Source organism: Zophobas morio, unplaced genomic scaffold (assembly GCF_036711695.1).
Source record: "Zophobas morio isolate AGI-343-1 ecotype UQ-CSIRO unplaced genomic scaffold, CSIRO_AGI_Zmor_V1 ptg000030l, whole genome shotgun sequence".
NCBI lineage: Eukaryota > Metazoa > Arthropoda > Insecta > Coleoptera > Tenebrionidae > Zophobas > Zophobas morio.
Genome location: NW_026972135.1, coordinates 14032209 through 14055265, shown reverse-complemented (window position 1 = coordinate 14055265; position 23057 = coordinate 14032209). Strand labels below are relative to the sequence as shown.

Sequence of the window (23057 nt, the reverse complement as noted above, 5' to 3'; positions counted from 1 at the left end):
AAATGAATTATCTATTTTGGTTTTGCTTAATTTTAGTAATAATGCATAGCAATAAAAAAAATCCAGTATGGTTTATTTCATCCGCTTATTGAATGCTTTAATTATATCTACTACGGTGTTTTCTCAAGTGCTTTGCACTGATCCATTGGAAAAGTTTGATCACCTTTTAATTAATCATTTATTATTGTTTTGCTTGATAAGTACAATTCCAAAAAAAGTTGTAAATCTTTTTTATTGTCATGTAGTGAAGTACGAGTTTTATCAAGCAAAGTATGCTGCAGCACGTCTTAGATATGAAATTATTGTTATTTCGTCTCACAATTGATTTAATAAATCTTGTAGATCAATATCAAATTCGCATGAGTCGTCATCGTGTCCCCTAAAAGCTACGATTAAAATCACTGAAATAAAAAAATATATATTTTTATAGAAACCCATAAGTACGTTCATACGGTATGTTAAAATTAGTATGTTAAAATTATTACATTAAAAAACATATTTTATGAGTACTTTTACTGTTATAGAAATTATATTATAGAACTTTTCTATGATAGTTAAAAAGTTAAAATTAATTTAAAATAAAATAACGGATGGAGGGACCGACCGACAGCTAGACAGACAGGCAAACAGACAGACAGACAAACGGACAGATGGATAAACAGACAATCAGACAGATAGACAGACATACGGATAGACAGACGGACAGACAGACAGGCAGATGGTTAGACGGACAGACAGACAGACAGAGGGACAGACAGATAAACAGACAGACAGACGAATAAACGGACAGATAGACAGACAGGTAGACAGACAGACGGACAGATGGACAGACAGACAGATAGACGGATAGACGGACAGGCAAACAGGCCTACAGACGGACAGATCGACAAACAGACGTATAGACAGACAATCAGACAGATAGACAGACTACAGACAGACGGAAACAGAAGGCTTATTGTTTCGAACTCTTGGTCTAAGCTACAGGAAAGTAATATTGAAAGAAAGTCAGTTTTAACTGTCAAAATTCTCGACACCAAAACTTCAACGATAAGAACTTTTACAGTGGTCGGTGATGATGAAATGGACTTGGTAGCAATTAAAAAAATATATACAAGCAGCGTTGACGAATGAAAATCTGCAGCAGCTAAAAGAATTTATTTAAGAAGAGTCGCTACTCTTTCACTACATAACTGCTAGGGCAATTTTTTAATTTATTATCACATATTTTTTAAATTTTGTTGAAATTTTTGCATCACGTGTTTTAAAAAAATCAATATTTCAGTTATTTATGTAAATTTTGGAACGGGGTTGTCACCACTGTTGTCAGCTTATAAAACTTTAGGAATCATAGTAGGTCTATTTTTGCCTTTATTTGTTAAGACTCAGATATAGTAAAAATAAAAGTTTGCAACTTCTATGACACAACTTTTTTTTTACTGTGTATCCTTTCTAACACAAAAAAATCGACGATATATCTGGTATGATTTCTGGAATTTTGTAGACTGAAAATGGTGTTAAAAACAGTGTTTTAAAATTTCTTTTAAAAATTGAGATATTGATTTTTAAAAATACGGTATGTAAAAATTTCACTAAAATTAAAAGAAAAATATGATCACAAACTGTTTTTAATAAAATTGCCCCTGCGTTATATAAAGAAAGCAATGGACAACATATATTTAAAATTTCAAAACCATAGGTCTGTTAATAACGGAGATATTACATTCTGAAAATAGACCGAAAATTCCACTCAAAAAACGTAGCGAAAACGGCCAAATGTCACAATTAAATCATTGGTTTAAACACATTTGGTGGTTTACCCCAAATAATTGCTACTTGTATAAATTTAGATAATCGTAATGTATCTACCGGCCAGTGCTTTCGCAGGATTTCAACGACAATATTGGCTAACACCGAGGTGGGTTTTCTAAATGATGACTGGTCATCAACAGTGGCTGGAAGCTATGTCGACTCCATTGGCATCAAGAAATAACGACACAGTTTCGATTTATATTTGTAATACCGTGGTTAGATTTGAAAAAAATTATGATTTTTTACGAAAAGGGGGGTTTTTTTCGTACTCAATGAGTAATGAAATGTCGAGAAAACTTGAAAGTAGCCAGTCGTCCAGTGGACCCTAGTGCAATACTTATCTTACGCTCGGGAAGTAAAAACATGCAGTCCCTTGTAGAAGAAGTCTGTCGTGTGTTAAAAGAGTGTAGTGAAAGTCTTTTAAAATAGAAACAATTAGGCAACTAACCATACAAATCAATATAATGATGATTACTCTCAATGTTTTGTTCTGAACGTATGCAATAAACGCAAGAGAGACACACTAAATACGGTCAAAATGAAAATAAGGTGAGATTGGTACACACGTCGCTGTGAGATAACGCATAAGTATGCTCGTAGTTTCGAATCCAGGATGAAATTAATGTAACTGAAAATAGTACGGCACCAAATACTGGCCAATAAGAGGGCAGAATTCATTACTATACCATAGAAATACAAAATCTTCCTGAAAATTTTGTTCCCTTACTAACTAACCGAGACAATAATGGGAAATTTTTTCAACCTATTATGCATTTTTTTATTGTGCATCATAAGTACAGAAATATTATTTATTAACATGAAACACATAATTATTATAACTTAAAATTTGTTGCTAAGAATATTTTTATTACATCTTAATACATTAACTTGAATGAAATTGTCTAAATCGAGATAGTGTAAATGTGTTCTCTGCCGTATGCGATTTTCTTACCGAATCTGCCCTCGTGCAATGATTGATTTTCTGAATTTTTTTCTCAAGCATTCGAAAAAATGGACGAATACTTACATTTAATTCTAAATACTATCAACGTACTATTTCTTCTCAAATGAGAAGTTATGAAAAGTAAATAATAACTTAAGGAAGACTATCCAGCACAAAATAGTTAAAACCGAATAAGTGAGTTTCTATAACGCGTTTAGAATTAACATTTAGAATACAACAATTATTTAAATAGCAAAGTAACTGTTGTAGATTTTCCCAAAATCAGTGTATAAGTTTTTCTGGTTTATACGATTAACCCTAAACTCGAATTTATTGTTATTAACAAGTTATTCTCTGTTATATAAATTTTGTTTCAGGCAGATTTTACAAGCTATTGAGATTATAAAACAGATAATAATTAAGTGGCAGTTCGCGGTATTTTTCATATACCTGATGAACTCTAAATATAAAAGTAATTATTTCTAAAGTACCTTTTATTTATCCACTGGAAATGCTTTATCTCCAGTTGTTGATTCACAGCATGATGCAAATATTTTTTTATTGTTTGTTCGATGAGTAATATTTTACAAACGTAGTATTTTTTTTTGGTTATAATCGAGCGAAGGACGAATTTTATCAAGATGTAGTCCAAATTAAATATCTACGACGGCACGTCGCCAGATATGCAGTTATCAATGTCTAAATTAGTTAATAAATTTTCCAAGACAGTATCTACTGATGCAAGTTTCTTTTGAAGAGACGCTGATTTGAAATTAGATATCGGAAAGAAATTTTGTAGCCATTAGTTAACATGATACTTAAGTACCTAATGAGTCACTGCGTCAAATTTTATCACCTATTATATAAACTAGCTTTGGAGTTTTTCAACAAGTTATTGTAAAACAGATTATGTAGCTTTTTATCGGATTGTTGTACATCTGCAGTCACTATATTTTTCAGCTAACTCCAAAATGTACAAACAAATATCTCTTCTAGCGCTTTTAGCGCAAATCACGGTAAATATTAACCCCAGAATTAGCTACATCAACTAACAAAAATTTTTTATAGAGCCAAGAACCAATAGTACAACTCCCTAACGGCCAAATTCTGGGACGTGAAGATATTACATCCGAAGGTGTGCAGTATTACGCTTTCGAAAAAATTCCGTTTGCAGCTCCTCCAGTTGGAGACTTGCGATTTAAAGTAAGCAAAATTTCCATTTATATTTTAACTTCACTGACAATTTAGTCACCTCAACCACCTGAAAACTGGGACGGTGTTCTCAATACAACTACTCTTGACGTGATGTGCATTCAAATTGGTGGTTCTGGGCCTGTTCCGGGAGTATCAGCATCCGAAGACTGTCTTTACCTAAACGTATTTTTGCCAACAGTAATTTCTCAGTCATTTTTTTTTCGTAAATTATTATTAGAGTTGATTTAAGATTTCTCTCAATAGTAGCGAACCTCTAGCGGTGATGGCATATATCTTTGGTGGTGCCTACAGGGTGGGAACTGCTGCTGAATATAAAGCAGACCTTTTTATGAACCATGGAGTGATTTTAGTTGCCATGAATTACCGAGTAGGACCTTTTGGTGCGTATTAACTCAAACCTGAACCGAATTATAATGATCATTTAGGTTTTATATCAACGCAAGACGAAGTAATTCCTGGAAATAACGGTCTGAAAGATCAACTGCTAGCCCTTCAATGGATTAACAACAATATAGCACTGTTTGGAGGTGACCCAAACAAAGTGACTATTTTCGGACAAAGTGCCGGTGGAGGTTCTTGTGCTTATCATTTACTAAATCAAAATTCGTTAGGTTGAGTTATCACCGACGAAAACAAAATGACCACTAAAGTATCAATTTTAGGTTTATTCCAGGGTGCTATTTTGGAAAGTGGTACCTTTTTGAGTCCAGGAATGTACCAACGAGATTCTAGAAATATAGCATTTGGTGTTGGTGCGGCAATAGACCCTAGTTTTGAAACCAATCAGGATTCAGAAGCGCTACTTCAATTGTTGCTAAATTCAACTGCTGATGAAATAAAAGCAGCTGTTGAACAATATAGCAATAAGGTAATTTCGTTGTAAATAAATTGATACAATTTATATTGTTATATATTTAGGTAAGCCAACCATGGGAAGGATTCGTGGATCAAGGCAGCATGTGGGCTCCTGTTATTGAAGTTAAGAATCCAGACGCTATTGTCACAAGAAAAATGTATGGACTGCTTTCTGCTGGAAACATTTTGCCTATACCTACAATGATGGGGTTCACCTCTGAGGAAAGTCTTCTCGGAAAAGACGGTACCAGAAAGTTGTGATTGTCGTCTCAGTAAGTTTTAATTTGTTTTGCATAGATCCAGAGATGGTGAAAAGTGTTGCCATAAGCATAGATGCAGATTTAAGTGTAATAGTGCCCAACGACATGGAAATCATGGATAATGAGGAACGTGGTCAAGAAGGAACTTTGATAAGGGAAATTTACACGGATGGTGAACCCTTTGAGGACCATTTAGGTGCACTGATAAGAGTACGTTTTCAATTTTGTATACTAGAATCACAATGTATTAAATATGTTTGATAGTATTCCAGTGACAATACTCTTACGAGAGCTATGATCAAGCATGCAGAACTATTTTCAAGTATCGCACCAACATTTTTTTATCAGTTTTCGTACGATGGAATAATAGGCGGGATTGATGCACACTATGATGGTGCTGACAATGTAGGACATACTGAGGAACTGAAGTATTTGTTTTGTGGTGGGTCAGACTGTACCGATACGACAAAATATCCTGAAGATGATCTATTAACAAGAGAAAGATTGATCACGATCTGGACCAATTTTGCAAAATATCAGTACGTATACCATACATAAATTGCGACTTTATTTTTTAATTCAACTAAAAATTCTAGAAACCCCACTCCAGAACCACAATCCATACTGCAAAATGTCACTTGGCCGCAACTCAAAACAGATGAAGGCGACTTTTTTTACTTGGACATTAATAGCGATCTGGAAGTTCAAAACCATCCAAAACAAAAGTATTACGAAGGTTGGGCAACACTTTACGGAGCTTTAGATTACACCGATTTTGACACTTTTTGATTATGGTTCAGATGTTGATTAAAGATTCATTTGTAGTTTTGTGTATATTAATTTTTAAATTGTAGCATTACAATGATGAAAGTAATAATGTTGCTCGAAATACGAAATATGGTCCCCCTGTCAATACAAAAAAACCTAGCAATACAGAATTCTGGAACGTTGCTTTTGATAACGAAAACCAGCTTGTCAATTTCTGGGTTGTCTTTAAAAAATTCTTCTTCCAGTTTGATGGCCATTCTAACGCTTTTGGTTGCTTCCTTCAAAACCATGTCACACATCAGTGTCAAAATTATAATGCAAATCTAAAACAAAACTGTTAGAGTGTAATCAATTTTGACACAGTTTGTCGATATTACAAAAAATAAAGCAGCAAACGACACGCTTGTAACTACAAATTTGGCTTCATCAACTGTCGTCAAAGCATAATCTAGGTAGCCGATCGTAAGCAAACTGATGTGTAAAATACTCAAAAAAATAGACCAACTAAAAATATCATTGAAGGTGTCTATCGTGTTTTGTAGAGTGCTCCAAATGTACTGAACATTGGAAAACGTGGAAAACTTTTCAATAACCGTGGAAGTGGTGTTCTTGAACTGCCAAATTTTTAACGCAAATTCATGACGTAAAGTTTTATAGTACACCACAAACATCCTCAAAAGGATAAATAAAAGTAAGTAGAAAAATAATAAGGAATGGTACTGTACATTATCGATGACATATTTTTGTACATAGTCTTTGTCATGCTGTTGACACCAGAGATACATATCCGAAATTGTAATTATCCAGTAGAGAACAACTGTAACAAGAAAAATTGCACGACATGTTACAGAATTAGTCGCATTTATGGTTAAATTTTTTTCGATCTGTACACAGTTTTTTATCATTTGTTTCCATTGTTTGCGTTTACAAAATGGAACTGCCACTAACAAAAGTATATTACAAAAGTATAAAGAAAAATCTGTGCAAACGAACACTATAAATTTAATGGGTAAGTACTGGGCGTACTCGTAAGTTTTGTAAAACAGTGAAACAGCGACTGCAGATGTGAAGAAGACTATCAGTAACAGGGAGTAAATTTTTGATACTGAAGGCTCAAAATTAAACTGCTGAAGAGATGGCGTTATACCTAGAAATTTACCAAAAAAACAAACATGTCTAAGTAGGCGTAACATATTGTGCTAAACTGGTTCGTTTATTGTGGGATATTACTATTGATCGTGGTTTTAACAAGAGGAAATTATTTAATGATAAATAAATGAGCTTAATACATATTTACCACAAAAACCAATAATGGACAAAAAGCATATTTAAGCAGATATTTGTCAAGATACGAACCTTTAAGTACACGTGCATGAATAATTTTGATTTATTATTGTGTTTTTTCAGTGCGTGTTGATGTAAGTCGAAAGGTCAATGAAACGGCATTCGAATGCACAGTAAGTTTCCCACATATTTTACTGCTGCCACTCCGACTCGTCCGACACTACAAACTTTGAAAAAATAATCTTAAAATTGAAAAAATGTGTCGGCAAAATTTTTTCATTCTTTAATTCTAAAATACCGTGTCTGCATTAATTATTTAGATCAAAGAATGCTGTGCGATTTTGATGTATGTTTCTCGGTTTCGGATACTTTTCGGAATATGTAATTAAACAAACACATGTGTAATATTGGTTGCATACTGACATAAATCTATTTACAAACGAAGGTTAGCTGTTGCTTGTTATAAACAAGAAAATCTAGTGAAAGGCAATAACTTCTGAAGATTTGGGAATAAAACTGTTGGAAATGGTATCCGTTCTCCTGCATACATAAATTGACAGCAGTTTTCATGTTATCAAACACATTTTGTAGTGTAGAAGGAGTAATGCGACTACACTCTTCGGTAATTCTGTCTTTCAGGTCTTCTATGGTGTGAATGGGATTTTTAAAAGTAGTGCTTTTTTAGATGACCGAACAAGAAGTAATCCAGAGGGGTTAAGTCTGGTTACCCTGGGTGGTACTCAGGACTTAATTGTAAACATCACTCTATCATCAAAGAATTCACGTAAAAAATTCAAATTGTTTACTGTTGTATGTTCCTTGGCACCGTCAGGTTGAAAAAAATCGTCTTGGAGTTCATCATCCTGTAACTCCTGAACAAAAGCAGTTAGGATATTGTTGCGATATCTTTGTGTTGTTAGAGTTTCGTCAAAGGAAGGTCCGATGATACGTCTGCGAGACATTGCGCACCATGTACCAATTTTAACAAGATGGAGTCGTGTTTCACCAAAGACATGTGGATTTTCAGCACTCCAACATCTCATATTTTGAGAGTTAACATAACCTAGAAAACAAAATCTCATAATTGTGATTTAAACTGATACAAACTCAGTACCGAAGAGATGAAATCAAGAAAAGAATGTTAAATCCAGCAAGTTATCATTGAAATGTACAAAAAACCATCTGCAATACGTCTACTAAAATCAGCCAGCAGAAGTTCGTGATCGGCATGAAGTTTGTACGGGAAAAGGTGGAGTTTTTTCACAATTTTATTGCATGTGCCCACGAAAATTCCAACTTCTTGCAACATATGCTTCAGTAAAGTTGATGGAATATTTTTCATGCGTTCTTCAACATCTTCAATGACTTCATTGGTACACAGTGTTGATCGTCTAGCACCTTTATTGTGGTGGACACTACCTGTTTTACGAAATACTTGCATAGTGTTTCTAACAACGTTGTAAAACTCAGCAACGATTAAGTGTTGGACATTTTTGTTAGAATTCTTGTAAAACAGCACCACTGTTATAATCCCATTGACCCTCAATGGCAACTTAATTTTGGAAGTAGCACTCAAGCATGAATATTTTATGTTCCACAGAGAAAGCCATTGCTACCAAATTCCGGGTGGGACGGACGGACGGTCCAGAATCATGCCAATAACGTGTGGTGGCGGCGTACCTGGGTGCCAAGCCTTGGGCCGACTAGTGTCGCTAATATAAACAAACACGTCTGGCCAACCTAAGCTTATGCGGCGACCGTCACGCCGCCGGGGGTGGCGCCTTCGGTCAAGAGCGGCGGTCGCTCAGACGCCAGCTCTCTCCGGGGGAGGGAGCGCCGGGATTGCTTTCAAGCCAGAGACACTGATCTCAAGTGGAGAGCGTTCGTGAAAACTAGATAATAAAATAAAACGGCCAGGAATATTTTGCACAATAAATAGGGTTTATTCCTTGCCATCAGCTACACGGCTAAAATAATAAGTCTTACGGCTAAACAACTTAAAGAATTACAGATCGGTTTTACAAACACAAACAACCGAAAAGAATTAAACGTCCGACACGGTCGTTCTCCTGGTTGGCGACTTTCCTCAGAACGAGCTCCTCCTGGATTTGGGAACGGCGACCTTGAACGGTGGCGGTACAACCGTTAGGCAAACGGGCAGACGACCCAAAAGAGTACTTACGCTGGTCAGAAGATTGAACTGCCCACTATCCAAAAACTGAACACAGCCACAGCACTTCTTCTCTTGCGAAGACTTCAGGCCAGAATCCTCTTCCGCCGCGATGGCGCGGCGATCGCGAATTTAACCCCGGCTCTCGCGGTACGCATCACGATTTCCGACGCGCGAAAATTCGCACTTTTATTTTCAAAAAATTGGAAATTTTGACGTGTCTGTCAAATGCCAACAAGGCTGAATATATCAAAGACAATTACAATATGTCAATTTAACATCCACAGCCTCTATTGGTCTAAATAATTAATAAACTCACGCGCTGTATTTAATTGTCAAATTGTGAGATTATATTGTGGTGACCGAATTTAAATTAAAATTTAGCGCTGAAAAAAATTTAACAGCGGGGCGAAATCGCATTTGAATAATTTGAATCAATTTGAAAAAATTTAATCAAGAAAATCGTTATACATAGGCCACCATGTTTAATTCGTTTTTTGGTAGTTGGTAGTTCTGCTTGAAATTTTTAGTTAGAGGGTTGGTAGAAAGTGGCTGCTTGGTAGAGAGGTGAGAACTGTGTGTTGGGAGGTGTGAGCGAAACCATGTGGTGGGTTAGCTAGGTGAAGTTGAGTTGGTTTGGTTGTTAATTAAAGGGAGGAAGCCTCTGTTTAACGACAATTAAACGTAACGACGACGACGCCACGCGTAGCTAATCCTTACGGCTTTTCTAATCGGAAACATGCGAATTTTCGACCGTGACTAACACGTCTTGTAAATTTGTTATATTGTTTGTAAATTCGCAGTTCATGTTAGGAGTTTAATCGTTAACTAGTTCAAACACAATTTTACAATCAGGGATTTGTTTAGATATGCACTTGTAGGAGTTTTCATGAAATTCACTTAGGTTTCTGGATGCTTATACTTAAGTGTTACATAATAACGCTTCTTAATTTTTCACACAAGATTGCTAATAGTTCATTTACGGCAGTTAAATCAATCTAACGTTGCCCCACTCTAGGAAAAGACCGTGAAAGTACGGTAGAATTCATAATATCGTTGACTGAAGTGCGGGAAATTATAAATTTTTCGTTATCATCATCACATCACCGAGACATTTTTTTTTCTCGCAACGTTGAAAATTATATCACTGAGATCTAATTCTCGCAATTTTGGATACATTTTGTGCTTATTTATCATGTGTTAACCAGTCACTTGGATCAAGGCATCAATTAACGCAATGTAAATTATTTGTTTGAATCGTTGATAAAGTGTGGCATAATTTAACAACAGGTAAATTCTTTGTTCGGGCAGTGGCCATGTTGAAAGAGTATTTTCAAACCGAGCACAGGTTTGAACTGTAAAATCTTAGGTCATGTGGGATGTGCATTTTATTCCTTTGATTTAGACTATTATTTGCACAACACCATAGGATGAATCACAGTTGTGGGAGACAAATTTTTGACGCATATTTTTTTGGAACGACGTATTCGTCCGTCGCCATTTTGAATTGCCATATTGCCTGCTATGTTTTTTTTTTGGGTTTGTTTAGGGGAATGTAAACGATGGTCCATAATGCAGAGGAATAACTTCACTTTTAAAATTTATTGAAATAACTCAAAGGGATATAAAATATTAAACTCATGTGATTCTGTTAGCTTTGCAATTTTTCACTTCATACAATTTTCTCTATCTCACAATTTTAGCCTCAGTAATTTTCTTTGCTGTATAATTTAAACTGTACTTAAATTTTCAGGTTCTGCAATTCTGCAGTTACTAACATAACGAAATACCTTTGTATGCACAAGTTTTATTTCACACCAGATCTTTTGTTTTTATAAATCTTTGCTAGTTTACTTCCATATAAATTGTCTGATGTCCAATCTTAATCTCAGATAAGAATTCTTTGCTGCTTAAAACTTCACGAGAGTGTATGGCGAATTTAAATGTTGTTTATTGCTCTTTTAAATGGAATTGAGGATAATAATAATAATAATAATAATAATAATATATATTAATATCAGGGACATACAAACGTGTTTGATATTCGTCATTGAAAAGTGGAGACATGTACAATAAAATTTGATAAAATTTATATAATCTAGTCACAAACACAAAAATTATAGAACATGATACACATATACATAAAAACTAATATTTCAAATGAATATGATTCGTGAGAATTCTTTTAGTGTGTATAATTCAGCTTTTACCAATTTATGTTTTACTTGCTTTTTGAAAACACTTAACTGCATTGCTCTATAGTTCTGAGGTAACGAATTATATAATTTGAGGGATTGGTAGTAACAGCTGTTTTCAAACAGTGTTGTTCTATGACGTGGATAACGGTAGATCTCCGTTTTTCTTGTGCAACTTTCGCTGATTAAAGCTTTTTGAAAATAGTTTTTATGTTGTTGATGAAAACATAGACATTCGTAAATATATAACCCGGTTTTCGTTAATATATTGTATTTTTTGAATACACCCCTACACGAATCCGTCATTTTTAAACCTGCTATTATTCTCATCGCTCTTTTTTGCATAACAAACACTTGATTGTTATCAGAATTTCCCCAGAACATGATACCATACTTAAGGATAGAAAAGAAATGACCGTAATAACAACTTAATAGAGTTTCGAGGTTGACTACTTTTTTCAGTTCCCTAAGCATGTAACACACAGTACTAAGTTTTTTTGTTATAAGGTACTCTCAAAATGATAGATCCATGTTAAATTTTCGTCAATTTCGACCCCTAGAAAATTTACGTGTGGCTCGAGATTTAGCGTGGTCTTGTCAAGTACTACCTTTTTGACATAATTATTGTTGTTATTAATGTGATGGAACAGCATTAAATGTGTTTTATTTTCGTTGAGTTTTAGACCATTTGTATGAAACCAAGTTCGAAATTCTGGAAGTAAGAAATTTAGTTTTTCGGATAGATCTTTTAAATTTTGTTGACTAGTGTCATCTGCATAATTTATTGTATGTGAATCAGTTTTTTTTAGATTATACGATAGGTCATTGATGTATACGAGAAATAATAACGGACCGAGTATACTTCCCTGCGGAACACCAGAAGCAATCTTTTTTTCATTAGATAAGTATTCATGTCCGTTTTTTGCAATATTAACTTTTTGTATTCTATCTCTTAAATACGAATCAAGTAAGTTGTGTACATTACCTCTTACACCGTAGTTTTCCAATTTGTTTAATAACAGTTTATGGTTGACATTATCAAAAGCTTTTGATAAGTCCAAAAAAACACCTAAACCAACCTTACTTGTGTCAATAATGCCGTATACATTTGTTATGAATTGAAAAATTGCTGTGATAGTAGAAAGCTTTGTCCTAAATCCATGCTGACTATTTGACAAGATATTTTTTGCACTAAAGAAAGATATAAGCCTCTCATAGATAATTTTCTCAAAAATTTTCGCAAAAGAACTGATCAAACTAATTGGTCTATAACTTTCCACTGAAAAATGGCAACCTGTTTTATAAAGGGGCTTAATGATAGAGATTTTTAATTTGCTTGGAAAAATACCTTGTTCAAATGACCTATTTATTATATACTTTAGTGGATCTATAATAAAGTGTGCAATTTTTTTAATTGTTACACTTGAAATTTGATCATATCCGGACGAATATTTCGGCTTTAAATTTCGAATTGCTATCTCGACTTCGGCTTCTGTGACAGGCAATAATAAAAGGGATTCAGGTATTCTTCTGATTTTTAATGGATAGTCGTTCGAAATATTTACATTGCTTCCTATCGATAAAAAATAATTATTAAAAATTTCAGCCGCTAGTTGAGGATCATTTATAGTTTCATTATTATCAGTGACAAGTTTTGTAAATTCGTGAGTGTCTTTTTTATTTTTTATATTAGTGTTAATTATATTCCACATAGTTTTTGATTTATTTTTGGAACTGTTTATGAGTTGGTCATTAAGAAGTTTCTTTTTTTCTAATAAAAGCTTTGAGTAATACTTTTTGTATTCATTGTAAACAGGTTTAAATGATCCATTTATAACACTGAAATACATGGCAGAAGCGAAGGGCGCGGTTTCCAGTCAATCTATATAAAAGACGCAGGTTGGAATAGAAGCCAGGGGCGGTCGAGATGACGTGACGCTGTCGGCTTCGTGATCGTAACGACCTGCTCGTACGGCATGTTCGTGATGGAGATGTGCGCAGTGCTTGTGATAGATAGAATCACCGTCATGGGTAGGAGAACAGCCACGAACAGGGGCCCCAAACTCCGTTCGTGCTACAACGCACCCTATGGATAATTTTGCTGTGTTCTAGAATGAAATTGAGATAATTTGATCGCCACACTTTTATAGAGATCCGGTGCCGCTCCCCCTGCATAGTTTTTCATTAAAAATTTTGTTCTCTTGCTGCCTGCTATAATTTAAATTTGCAGCCACACGTCCGTAATAACTTGTGTACTTGCATCTAGTTACTTCATTTCAGATTTTGCTTTGTTTTATTAAACTTGTAATATTTAAGTATTTGCATTGTCTTCAGCGGGCACAACTTGGTCGCAGCTTTTTTTTTTTTTTTGTTAGGGGAGAAATGAAACATTTTGTGTCTTCCCTATATTTTGTGTTTTATTTAACGATACTTTTCCAACCTTGGAGTCCACCATTTGCATCTGAACGCATTCCGCCACAAACAAAAACACACAACGTAGGTTCCATTTTGTTAGAAGATGACAGCGAAGACCAAATTTTTGAATTTTTCACGGGCTTTTCAAACTTTTTCAACTGTCAATTTAAGGCGGGATGTTTGGGCTATCACAATATATTACAAAAGTACCTAATTAATAACTGTATTAAAGGACCAAAAGTTGTTGACCTGCTGACCCAAAAAAAAAATTCAAATTGACGTTTCACAAAGTTTAATAATTGCAGTTCCCGTATATTGACATGCGTTCTCTTCCTATTAATTACGATTCTAGAAAGTAAAATTAGTAGTTTTTTTTGTATTACTCATAATTTTGATAATAAATTTTTGTCAAAAAGTTTATTTTCTTGTATTATAAAAATATTACAATACCAATATGTCATTTTACATTACAGGTAAAGTTATAAGGTGCATTACAAACCAACCTTTGTGAATGTTAAAGATTTTTACATCCTCAAACCGATAAACATGTTTACCAATCTGATTTTTATTCAAAATAGAACACTTTCACAAGCCAGTCAAAAAAATGTAAACCTAAGTATGAGAATATTAACTAATTTTCAAATTGTAATATTACAATTACGAAAGTGATAACTGTACTTAGGAGGCCAAAAATTGTTGACCTGCTCACACAAAAAAACCTAGCCACACAAAATTCAGGAACATTCTGAGTAAAAACGAAAACCAATTTTTCTATTTCGTGATGGTCGCACGTCACTTCTTCTTGCAGTTTGACCACCATTCGACAAGAACTTTCAGCTTCTTGAAGAACGAAATCACACATCAAAATGAAGCCGACTGAGCAGAACTACAAAACAAATATCAAAAATATGTCTACTACTTCAGGTATTCAAAAATACTGAGAATAACAAAATGTATGCGACCTCCTCCACTATTATATTAACAGAATGTCTTCTCAAAGTTGTTTCCAGGTAATGTATCGTTATTAAAACAACGTGTACGAAACTAAAAAGCAGCGACCATCCAAAAACGTCGTTAAAATAGTTATTCGCCAATTTTAAACAACTGCAGACGTATCGAACGTTGGCAAACAACGACGTATTTTCTCCACTAGACAAAGAAGCATTATTTTTGAAAACAATGATTTTCCGTTTTAACTCAAATCGTAGAGTTTTGTAGTAAGTTAGAAACATTTTGGTAACAACAAACAAAATAAAGTGGTAATACAGTAAACTAAATGCCTGAAAAATATACATTCCCCAGGTCAGAAAGTACGTATTACTGTCACCATTATAATAATTGCAAATGTCTAAACCAATTACGCCCCAATAGCAAACGGTAGCTACTGTAAAACCTATGCAATAAGGTGTCGCATTGATGGAGTTTATAAGTAAAATGTTTTCGATTTCTTCAAAACAACCCAGCATTTTCTTCCATTTTTGGTTCTGAAAAAATGAAAAAGACAGCAGCACGGAGGTGCTGTGAAGATACAACAATAAATCCATTCCAATGGCCACAACTACTTTTATCGGTATTATACATTCGTAGTCTGAATGTTTGTAAATTGTTTGAACAGCCATGCCAGCGGTAAACACTACTAGAAGACAAGATGAATAAAGTTTGTATGTCACCATTTGAAGTTTAGATTCTTGATAAGGAGGCGTTATCGCCAAAAATTTGCCAAAGTAGCACAAAACTTTCAGAAATCTAAGCATTGTCTACCTACTTGTTGTGGTATCTAGTAGCTGTGATTTACACTGATCAATAAACACAGGATGTTTTTTATGGATGACGAATGAGACTCGATGGAAAGTTACTGGTAGCACGAATTCGATTTTTTTGTCTTTCCTGTAATTATTGCTGAGAAATTAATAGAGTTTAAATGCAATTTTTTGTGTACTTAAAAAAATTATTAAACAAAACTTACAGAGTAATAAGTAACTACCTACTAAAATAATAAGAAGATCATCACCCTTCAAATTGCAAGATAACGATTACAAAAGTAATTACATTACTCAAAAGACCAAATATTGCTGATCTGTTAATACAAAAAAATCTCGCAACATTAAATTTTGGAAAATTATTAGAAAAACCATAAAGTAGTTTCTCAATTACTTTGTTTCCGGTCGTTACTTCTTCCTGTAATTTAACTACCATTCGAAACGATTTTTGAGTTTCTTGAAGAACAAAATCACACATGAAGATAAAAATAACTGAACAAATCTAAAAACACAGAAATTAAAATAAAGTGTGTTAGAACTAACATAGTTATACCAGAAATAACAACACGAATAATATCCTTGTTAAAACGACGTTCAACTCATCGTTGCTTTTGAAAGCAGACTCCAAATAATTGATTAGTATTAAGCTAACGTATAAAAAACTGAACAGAAGTGACCATCCAAAACTGTGACTAAAATGATCAGTAGCAGTTCTTAGAGCGTTCCATGTGTATTGAACATTAGAAAAAACATCCACAGTTGCACTATTTCGAAATATGTTGATCTGTTTCTTTAACTCTGTTCGCAAATTTTTATAATAAATTAGAAACAATTTCGTAAAGAGAAATAAAATGATGTAATAGTAAAGTAGTCCAAATAGCTGCCATACACATATTCCAAACTTTTGAATATATCCATCGTTACCATTCTTATAGAATGAATACACATCTGAAAATACGATCAGCCAAATTCCAATAATCATCACAGCAATAGCAAGATAATATGGAACTTCATTTGTTGGATTTATAGTTAAGATATTTTCAATTTCTTCGAAACATTTTATGATTTTTTTCCACTTCCTGTCGTGGAAAAATGTAACTGAAATCAGTGCAACAACACTAAAAGAATACAGCGACAAATCGATTAAAATATCCACCACCACTTTGATAGGTATCATATGTGTGTAAAACTCTCGTTTGTAAATTAGTTGCAAAACAGTTCCTAATGTAAAGATGGTAATAAGTAGCAGAGCATATATTTTAGAAGCAATAATTAGCCATCTAGAGTTTTCAAAAAAAGGGGTTATCCCCAAAAATTTGCCAAAATAACAAACACATTTTAAGAATCTTAACATTTTCTGCTCTTTGTTGCTATGTCTGCTAGACCTAATATTAGTATCGATTTGTAAACGCAGGATGCTTTTTTACTGAATGACAAATGAATAATAAAAAGTGGTAATTCGATACAAGTGGAGCGAATTATGAGACCCATAAATATGGTCTTGTCTTAAAATATTTTATACCATGCAGTTAAAAAAATGAATAAATGTTAGCTAATTATTTATTGGTACAACAAATATTTGTGGCCAGCAAAACATTTTATCAGTACTAAATTTTAACTATAATCTACCCTTATGCCCCTTTAAACTGAAACATAACAATAAGAAACGTAGTTATAGTGCTCAGAACACTGCAAATAGTAGTTCTATCAAGATCAAAAAATCGTGCAACTGAAAATCTCGGACGATTATTGTAGACGATGCTAATAAACATTTCTGCTTTTGCCGCTGGAATAGCACGCAACTGAAAACACAATTTCAACGTTTTTTCAGACTGTTGCAAAACTGAATCGCACATCCAGATGAGTGACAATATATTCATCTAAAATAGAAATTAAATAACACATTATTTTTATAAATGTGTACATACGAAAAAAAGAAAAACCAGGAAAACATTAGAAGTTGCTACTTTGTAAAAGTCGTTGTTGTCAAGTCCATCGTAATTTTTAAAAGTGTAGTCCAAATAATCAATCACCAGCAAGCCAGTGTACACAAGCACTAAAAGAATAGGCCAGCCGAAAATGTCATTAAAAACGTCTACTGTGTCCTTTAAGAGAGCGAATAAATGTTGATTGTGTACCAAAAATGCGGAACTGTCATCAGGAACCATGTGAATGTGTTTTTTCCACTGACTTATCCTGTTTTCTAAGAGATGGCGTAAGTTGTCGTAGTACCCAGCTAGACTTCTTATAAGAGCGTGTAGTACCAAGCTATAAATTAAAACGAAGTACGTTTGTACTCCATCCATTAGATATTGTTGGATATATTCCCAGCCGACAATGTCGTACCAAATCCATAAGTCCGAGATTGTAACAGTCCAAAAAAACGCGTTCACGAAGAAAAAAACGAAGTAGTACTGTTTAACTTTGGTTGACTTGTTTGGTATACTTGCTTCGAGTTTTATCAGATTGTTAAATAAATGTTGCCACTTTATTCGCATCGAGAAAGGTAAAGACAAAATCGATAAACAGTTGAAAGCATATAGACTAGCAGTCATTAAAGCTGCAATTACCAGACGAACATTTACCATTGCTGCGAATTCCGTTTGTTTGTAGCAGAGAGAAAAGGGCAACGCAATACTCAGACCGGTTATAACAAGTAAAGAATAGACTTTTGAAACGTAAACTTTATAATGGGGTTCTCTTACTAATGGTGTAATTCCTAACACCATTCCGAAAGCACAAATAAACTTTAAACGTTTTAACATCTTTTAAAGATAATGCGTTGTCTGGAATTACCTACGCTTGTTCAAAATTTTTCTTAAATTGTTAAATCAATGACAATTATGAAGCTATTATTTTGTTTTGAATTATTTATGCGTGTTAACAAGAACTGGGGATAAATGTTTGATCAATAGTTTGATAGTTCACATAAATACGCATTTTCTTTCTTGGGCTGGATATTACTGGAAAAGTTCAGTTATTATTGTGGACGAAATTATATGTAATTCGAGAAATAATTCGTAATAGCTAATAAAAGAAAATCGCGGCTTATGACAAGTAGGCATCATATTAAACAATAATAACTGCTTTATTGAATGGTTTATTAATAAAAAACAAAAACAAATACCTACGTTACTGAACTTACGAAACGGTTTGAATTTTATCTATGGAAATTTTGAACATTTCGCAAAATTAATTGTTGCAGAAAGCTTTAGGAAAAATAATAATTAAAGATTGACCGACCCTAACACCAAAGTCAAATTCTATTGAAAAAACAACGCTAAACCCTGGGTTACAAGCGACCTTTTTTCCAAAATCAAAAATAAAAGAAAATTGTGGTGCGAATACAAACTTTCAAATAAATCTGATGACTTTGAGACACACCGCGAATTTTCAAATGTGCTAAGTAAAGACCTAAATAAAGCCAGAACGTGGTACGAAAATTCTGTAGTAAATAGAGGGCCTAAAGCTATATACAGGGTGTCTCAGAAATAAGTACATTGATTTTAACCAGTAACAGAACTCGTGAAACGGAACAACTTTTTTATCTAGCATTTTTTCAAAAACTCAAGTCGAATTTCGAATTTTCCCACCCATATATTCACGAGCCGTCTATGTTTACCTTAAATAATAACTTAAATAATAGCAACACTACAACAATGAAGAAGGTATCGTAGCAACCGTTTTGACACTGACAATTATTTTTATGTCAATGTTATTAAACGTTGGCTCTTTAAAGTTTGTTTGGCACAGATTTCTAATTTATAGACGAAATGTGTTGAAATGGCTTTGTTTTCAAATCTGGAATGCACCGAAATCGTTTTAACGTACGGTGAAGCTCGGAGAAACGGCACTCGCGCCCAACGAATTTTTTCAGAAAACCTCCCAAATCGTCGTCTGCCAAATGTGCGCAGTTTTAAGAACGTTGCAGCATTTTCGAGAGTATGGATCTTTTAAACCTGGATCTCAGGATTGGGGTAAGTTACGTTGTAATAGAATTGCTAATATTGAAGAGGCTGTTTTGAAGAGTGGCGAAGTTCGACCAGGCACTAGCACGTTATCACTGTCTAGTGTGATGTATCGGAGAGTAGTATTTGGAGAATACTCAGAGAACAAATGTACCCCTTTCAGGACCAGGAAGTTCATTTATTGAAACTAACAGACTTACCACGTAGGCACAACTTTTGTGAGTGGGTTAATAGAAAAATAAACGAACAAGCAAATTTTGTATATCTTATACCATCAACTGATGAGGTCGGTTACACGAGGGAAGGTGTTCAACATCCACATTTGGGCCGATGAAATTCCGTACGCCATTAGGGAGGAGGATTTTCAATTTCTCTCTAAATGTTTGTCACATTGACAAGATTAGGAAAATACGTATCCTAGTAACTGTTTTTGACCATAAATTATTAATTATAATAATTATTAGTGTCCATGGGTGACTGAGGATCCATGGGCGGGTAACCTTAATTGGGGTATAACTTTAACAATTTTTAACTTGATAATTAAAAAGTTCTTGACAAAACTCTACTAAAAAAAGTTGTTGAGTTCAATGAGCTCTATAACTGATTAAAATTAATGTACTTATTTCTGAGATCCCTTATATAAATATACTAACGGAAATTGTTCACTAAGATCCCTGTTCCGCTAGTGAAAAACAATAATGGCCTGTTTTGTTCATCTACTTCTATGTCTGTGAAATTTATCGTTCAATTCTTTGAAAGGTTCTACAGTAATGAAGATAGCGATACCTTTCCCAACACTGTTTCAACAAATTTTTCTACAACTACCTTCTTATAAAGTGTTGAAATAAATGAATAAATAGTTTGTAAAGAAGTGCTCAGTCTTAAAGAACGTAGCTGACCTGGTCTTGACAACATCTCCCCTTTCTTCCTGAAAAGATTCGCCGCCCAACTTTCTAAACCTTTGGCACATACCTATTTGTTTCAATCGTTATCATCCAGTGTTCTCGCTTCTATTTAATTAAAATCATCTGTGACGGCAATTTTTAGGAAAGGATGTAAGACTGACTGCAGCAATTATAAACTAATAATTCTTACATCAGTGTGTTGTAAGGTAATGGCAAAAATTATCAGCAAACGTATTATTTCCTTTGGCTTAGATAACAGATTATTTCCAGCTACACATGGTTTTCTACCCCGCCGCTTAAAGACGATTTGTTTCTTTTCAAGTTTAGACAAATGGTCTAGGACCACTGAGCAAAATGATACTGTTGACATATATATATATCGACTTTCAGAAAGCATTTGACAAAGTCTCCACCGTAGATTGTTACTCCAAATCAGTAAAATGGGAATCAAGAGATGTTTGTCAAAGTTTATAACTCCTGTTCCAACACCTTTCCTGTCAAATCAGGTGTACCACAGGGTTCCATTCTGGATCCTGCCTTATTCGCCCCATACATATCTGACCTAAGTTACTTATTTAAATCTTACCAGTCTTTCTTTGCGGACGAATTTAAAATGGCTGATGATCCTATTGAGCATTACACTATCTTAACCAACCGCTTAAACACGTTACTAAACTTGTGCAAAATGTAGTTGATTCCTATCAATACAAACACATATGCAGTTCTACATCTGAGTTCCAATAATCCATGTTTAGCTTATCAGATCTCTTTTTTTTTGTTTTATTAATTTTTTGTTCAACTTTTTTTTCTGTTCTAATTAGCAGGTTGGGATGCCTTGCTTTGTCGTTCACATGTCTTTTTTCCTCCGGTCGACAGTGGCGAAATCTGGTACAAACTGAATTGTTTTTCTATTGAGTGAAGGGGCGAGGAATGTTTTCTGCAAGACGCAATAAGAGATTCGCTCATATTTTTGGCACAACTAGTTGATGGAAGGGGTGAACTAAGTGAAGAGCAACCTTGTTGTTGACTTGGAGTAGTAGCGGCCCTATGATCAAATGGGGAATGTAATACTTCTATCAGGTTAAAATAGGAAATATACTAGTATCTCTAACGTAACTAGTTGATGTAAAGGGTAAGCTAAGTAAGGAGCGATTTTGCTGCGTCAGACTGTAAAATAGTAGTGCGATGAAATTCCGGAAGGGACGGGACGGTGAATCTCGCCGATAACGTGTGGGGTGGCGGCGTACTTGGGTGCCAAGCTTTGAGTTGACTAGTATCAGAAACACGTCTGACCGACCAAGCTTATGCGGCGACCTTCACGCCGTCGTGGGTGGCGCCTTCAGTCAGGAGCGGCGGTCGCTCGGGCGCCAGCTCCCTCTCCGGAGGAGGGAACGGCGGGGTGCTCTAAGGCCGGAGACACGGAATTCAGGTCGTGAGAGCCCGCGAAAACACGAGAATTATGAATAAAACGGCAAGGATATTTTATACAATAAATAGGGTTTATTCCCTGCCACCAGCTACACGTCTAAAATAATAAAACTTACGGCTAAACAATTTAAATAACTACAAAACGGTTTTACAAACAAAATTAAATTAAATGCTCGGCACGGTCGTTCCTTCTGGACCTGGGGGCGGCGACCTGGAGACCTGGAAATAGCCCGAAGACGGTACGGCGACCGGGGGGGGGGGGGGGGAGCGCGGTGACGGTAACAACGCGTGCACGACGGTTTCGACTTCTGACGGTGACAAAAAAACCTGGTGACGGTGACACGGTTTCTCGCTCGGGGGCGGCGATTCAACAACCGGTACTTAGACAGGCAGGCGACCCAAAAGGTACTTACGGTGGTCGGAGGGTCGAACTGCACAATTCTAAAAAAAAACTCTTCTTCACCCAGAAAACAGCCACAGCACTTCCTCACTACCGAAGACTTCAGGTAAGAATCCTCGTCTTTCGCCGCGGAGTCGCGGCGATCGCGAATTTACGCCCGGCTCTCGCGGTATGTATTTTCGCGGTTTCCGGCCGCGAAAATTCGTCGCTTCGTTACAGCAGATGGTTCAAAGTCATGGTCTTGACGGTTTACTAGCCAAATTCCTGCTCCCTTGAATGCTCCTGCTGCAGTTCCAACAGTGGCTGCACGACCGTACGCTTCTCTTATCAATGCTGCCACATTATAAACAGATAACGAACGAAGTTCCAGGTTTAGCACGCATCCATGATTCTTGGTTTGCACATAATAATTCTGCAAGGGTTGAAAGAAAGTCACATCTAAAGACTGAAGTCGATGGGTAGTATGACCTGGCAACTGGAGCAAATGGATATTATTTTTTTTGCAAAACTGCAAAGCCTCTAAATTTTTGTCGTGCGAACAATGTCCATCTAATAAAAGCAAGACGAGTTTCTCAGGACAGGATTTAACTATTGAATGAAAGTGTTTTAACCACACAACAAAAAGCTCAGAATGAACATATCCACTATCAGAAATTTCGCAAATAATACTTGGAGGAACTCC

General features: G+C 35.0%; 1 protein-coding gene across 1 annotated transcript; it reads left to right on the top strand.

Annotated features, from left to right (window-relative positions):
- The first annotated feature begins 3658 nt into the window (after positions 1-3658).
- Positions 3659-5906, top strand: LOC135138158 (juvenile hormone esterase-like). Its single transcript, XM_064068049.1, has 10 exons — positions 3659-3768; positions 3821-3955; positions 4001-4144; positions 4197-4347; positions 4393-4578; positions 4630-4835; positions 4886-5066; positions 5120-5292; positions 5347-5621; positions 5679-5906. The coding sequence occupies exons 1-10, from the start codon at positions 3724-3726 to the stop codon at positions 5869-5871; spliced, it is 1689 nt and encodes a 562-aa protein (XP_063924119.1). The 5' UTR covers positions 3659-3723; the 3' UTR covers positions 5872-5906.
- The last annotated feature ends 17151 nt before the right edge of the window (positions 5907-23057 follow it).

Coding starts and splice junctions, on each gene's coding strand:
- LOC135138158 (XM_064068049.1), top strand. CDS start 3,724: ATGTACAAACAAATATCTCTTCTAGCGCTTTTAGCGCAAATCACG. Junction 3,769..3,820: donor CGCTTTTAGCGCAAATCACG/GTAAATATTAAC, acceptor AATTTTTTATAG/AGCCAAGAACCAATAGTACA. Junction 5,067..5,119: donor AAGTCTTCTCGGAAAAGACG/GTACCAGAAAGT, acceptor TGTTTTGCATAG/ATCCAGAGATGGTGAAAAGT.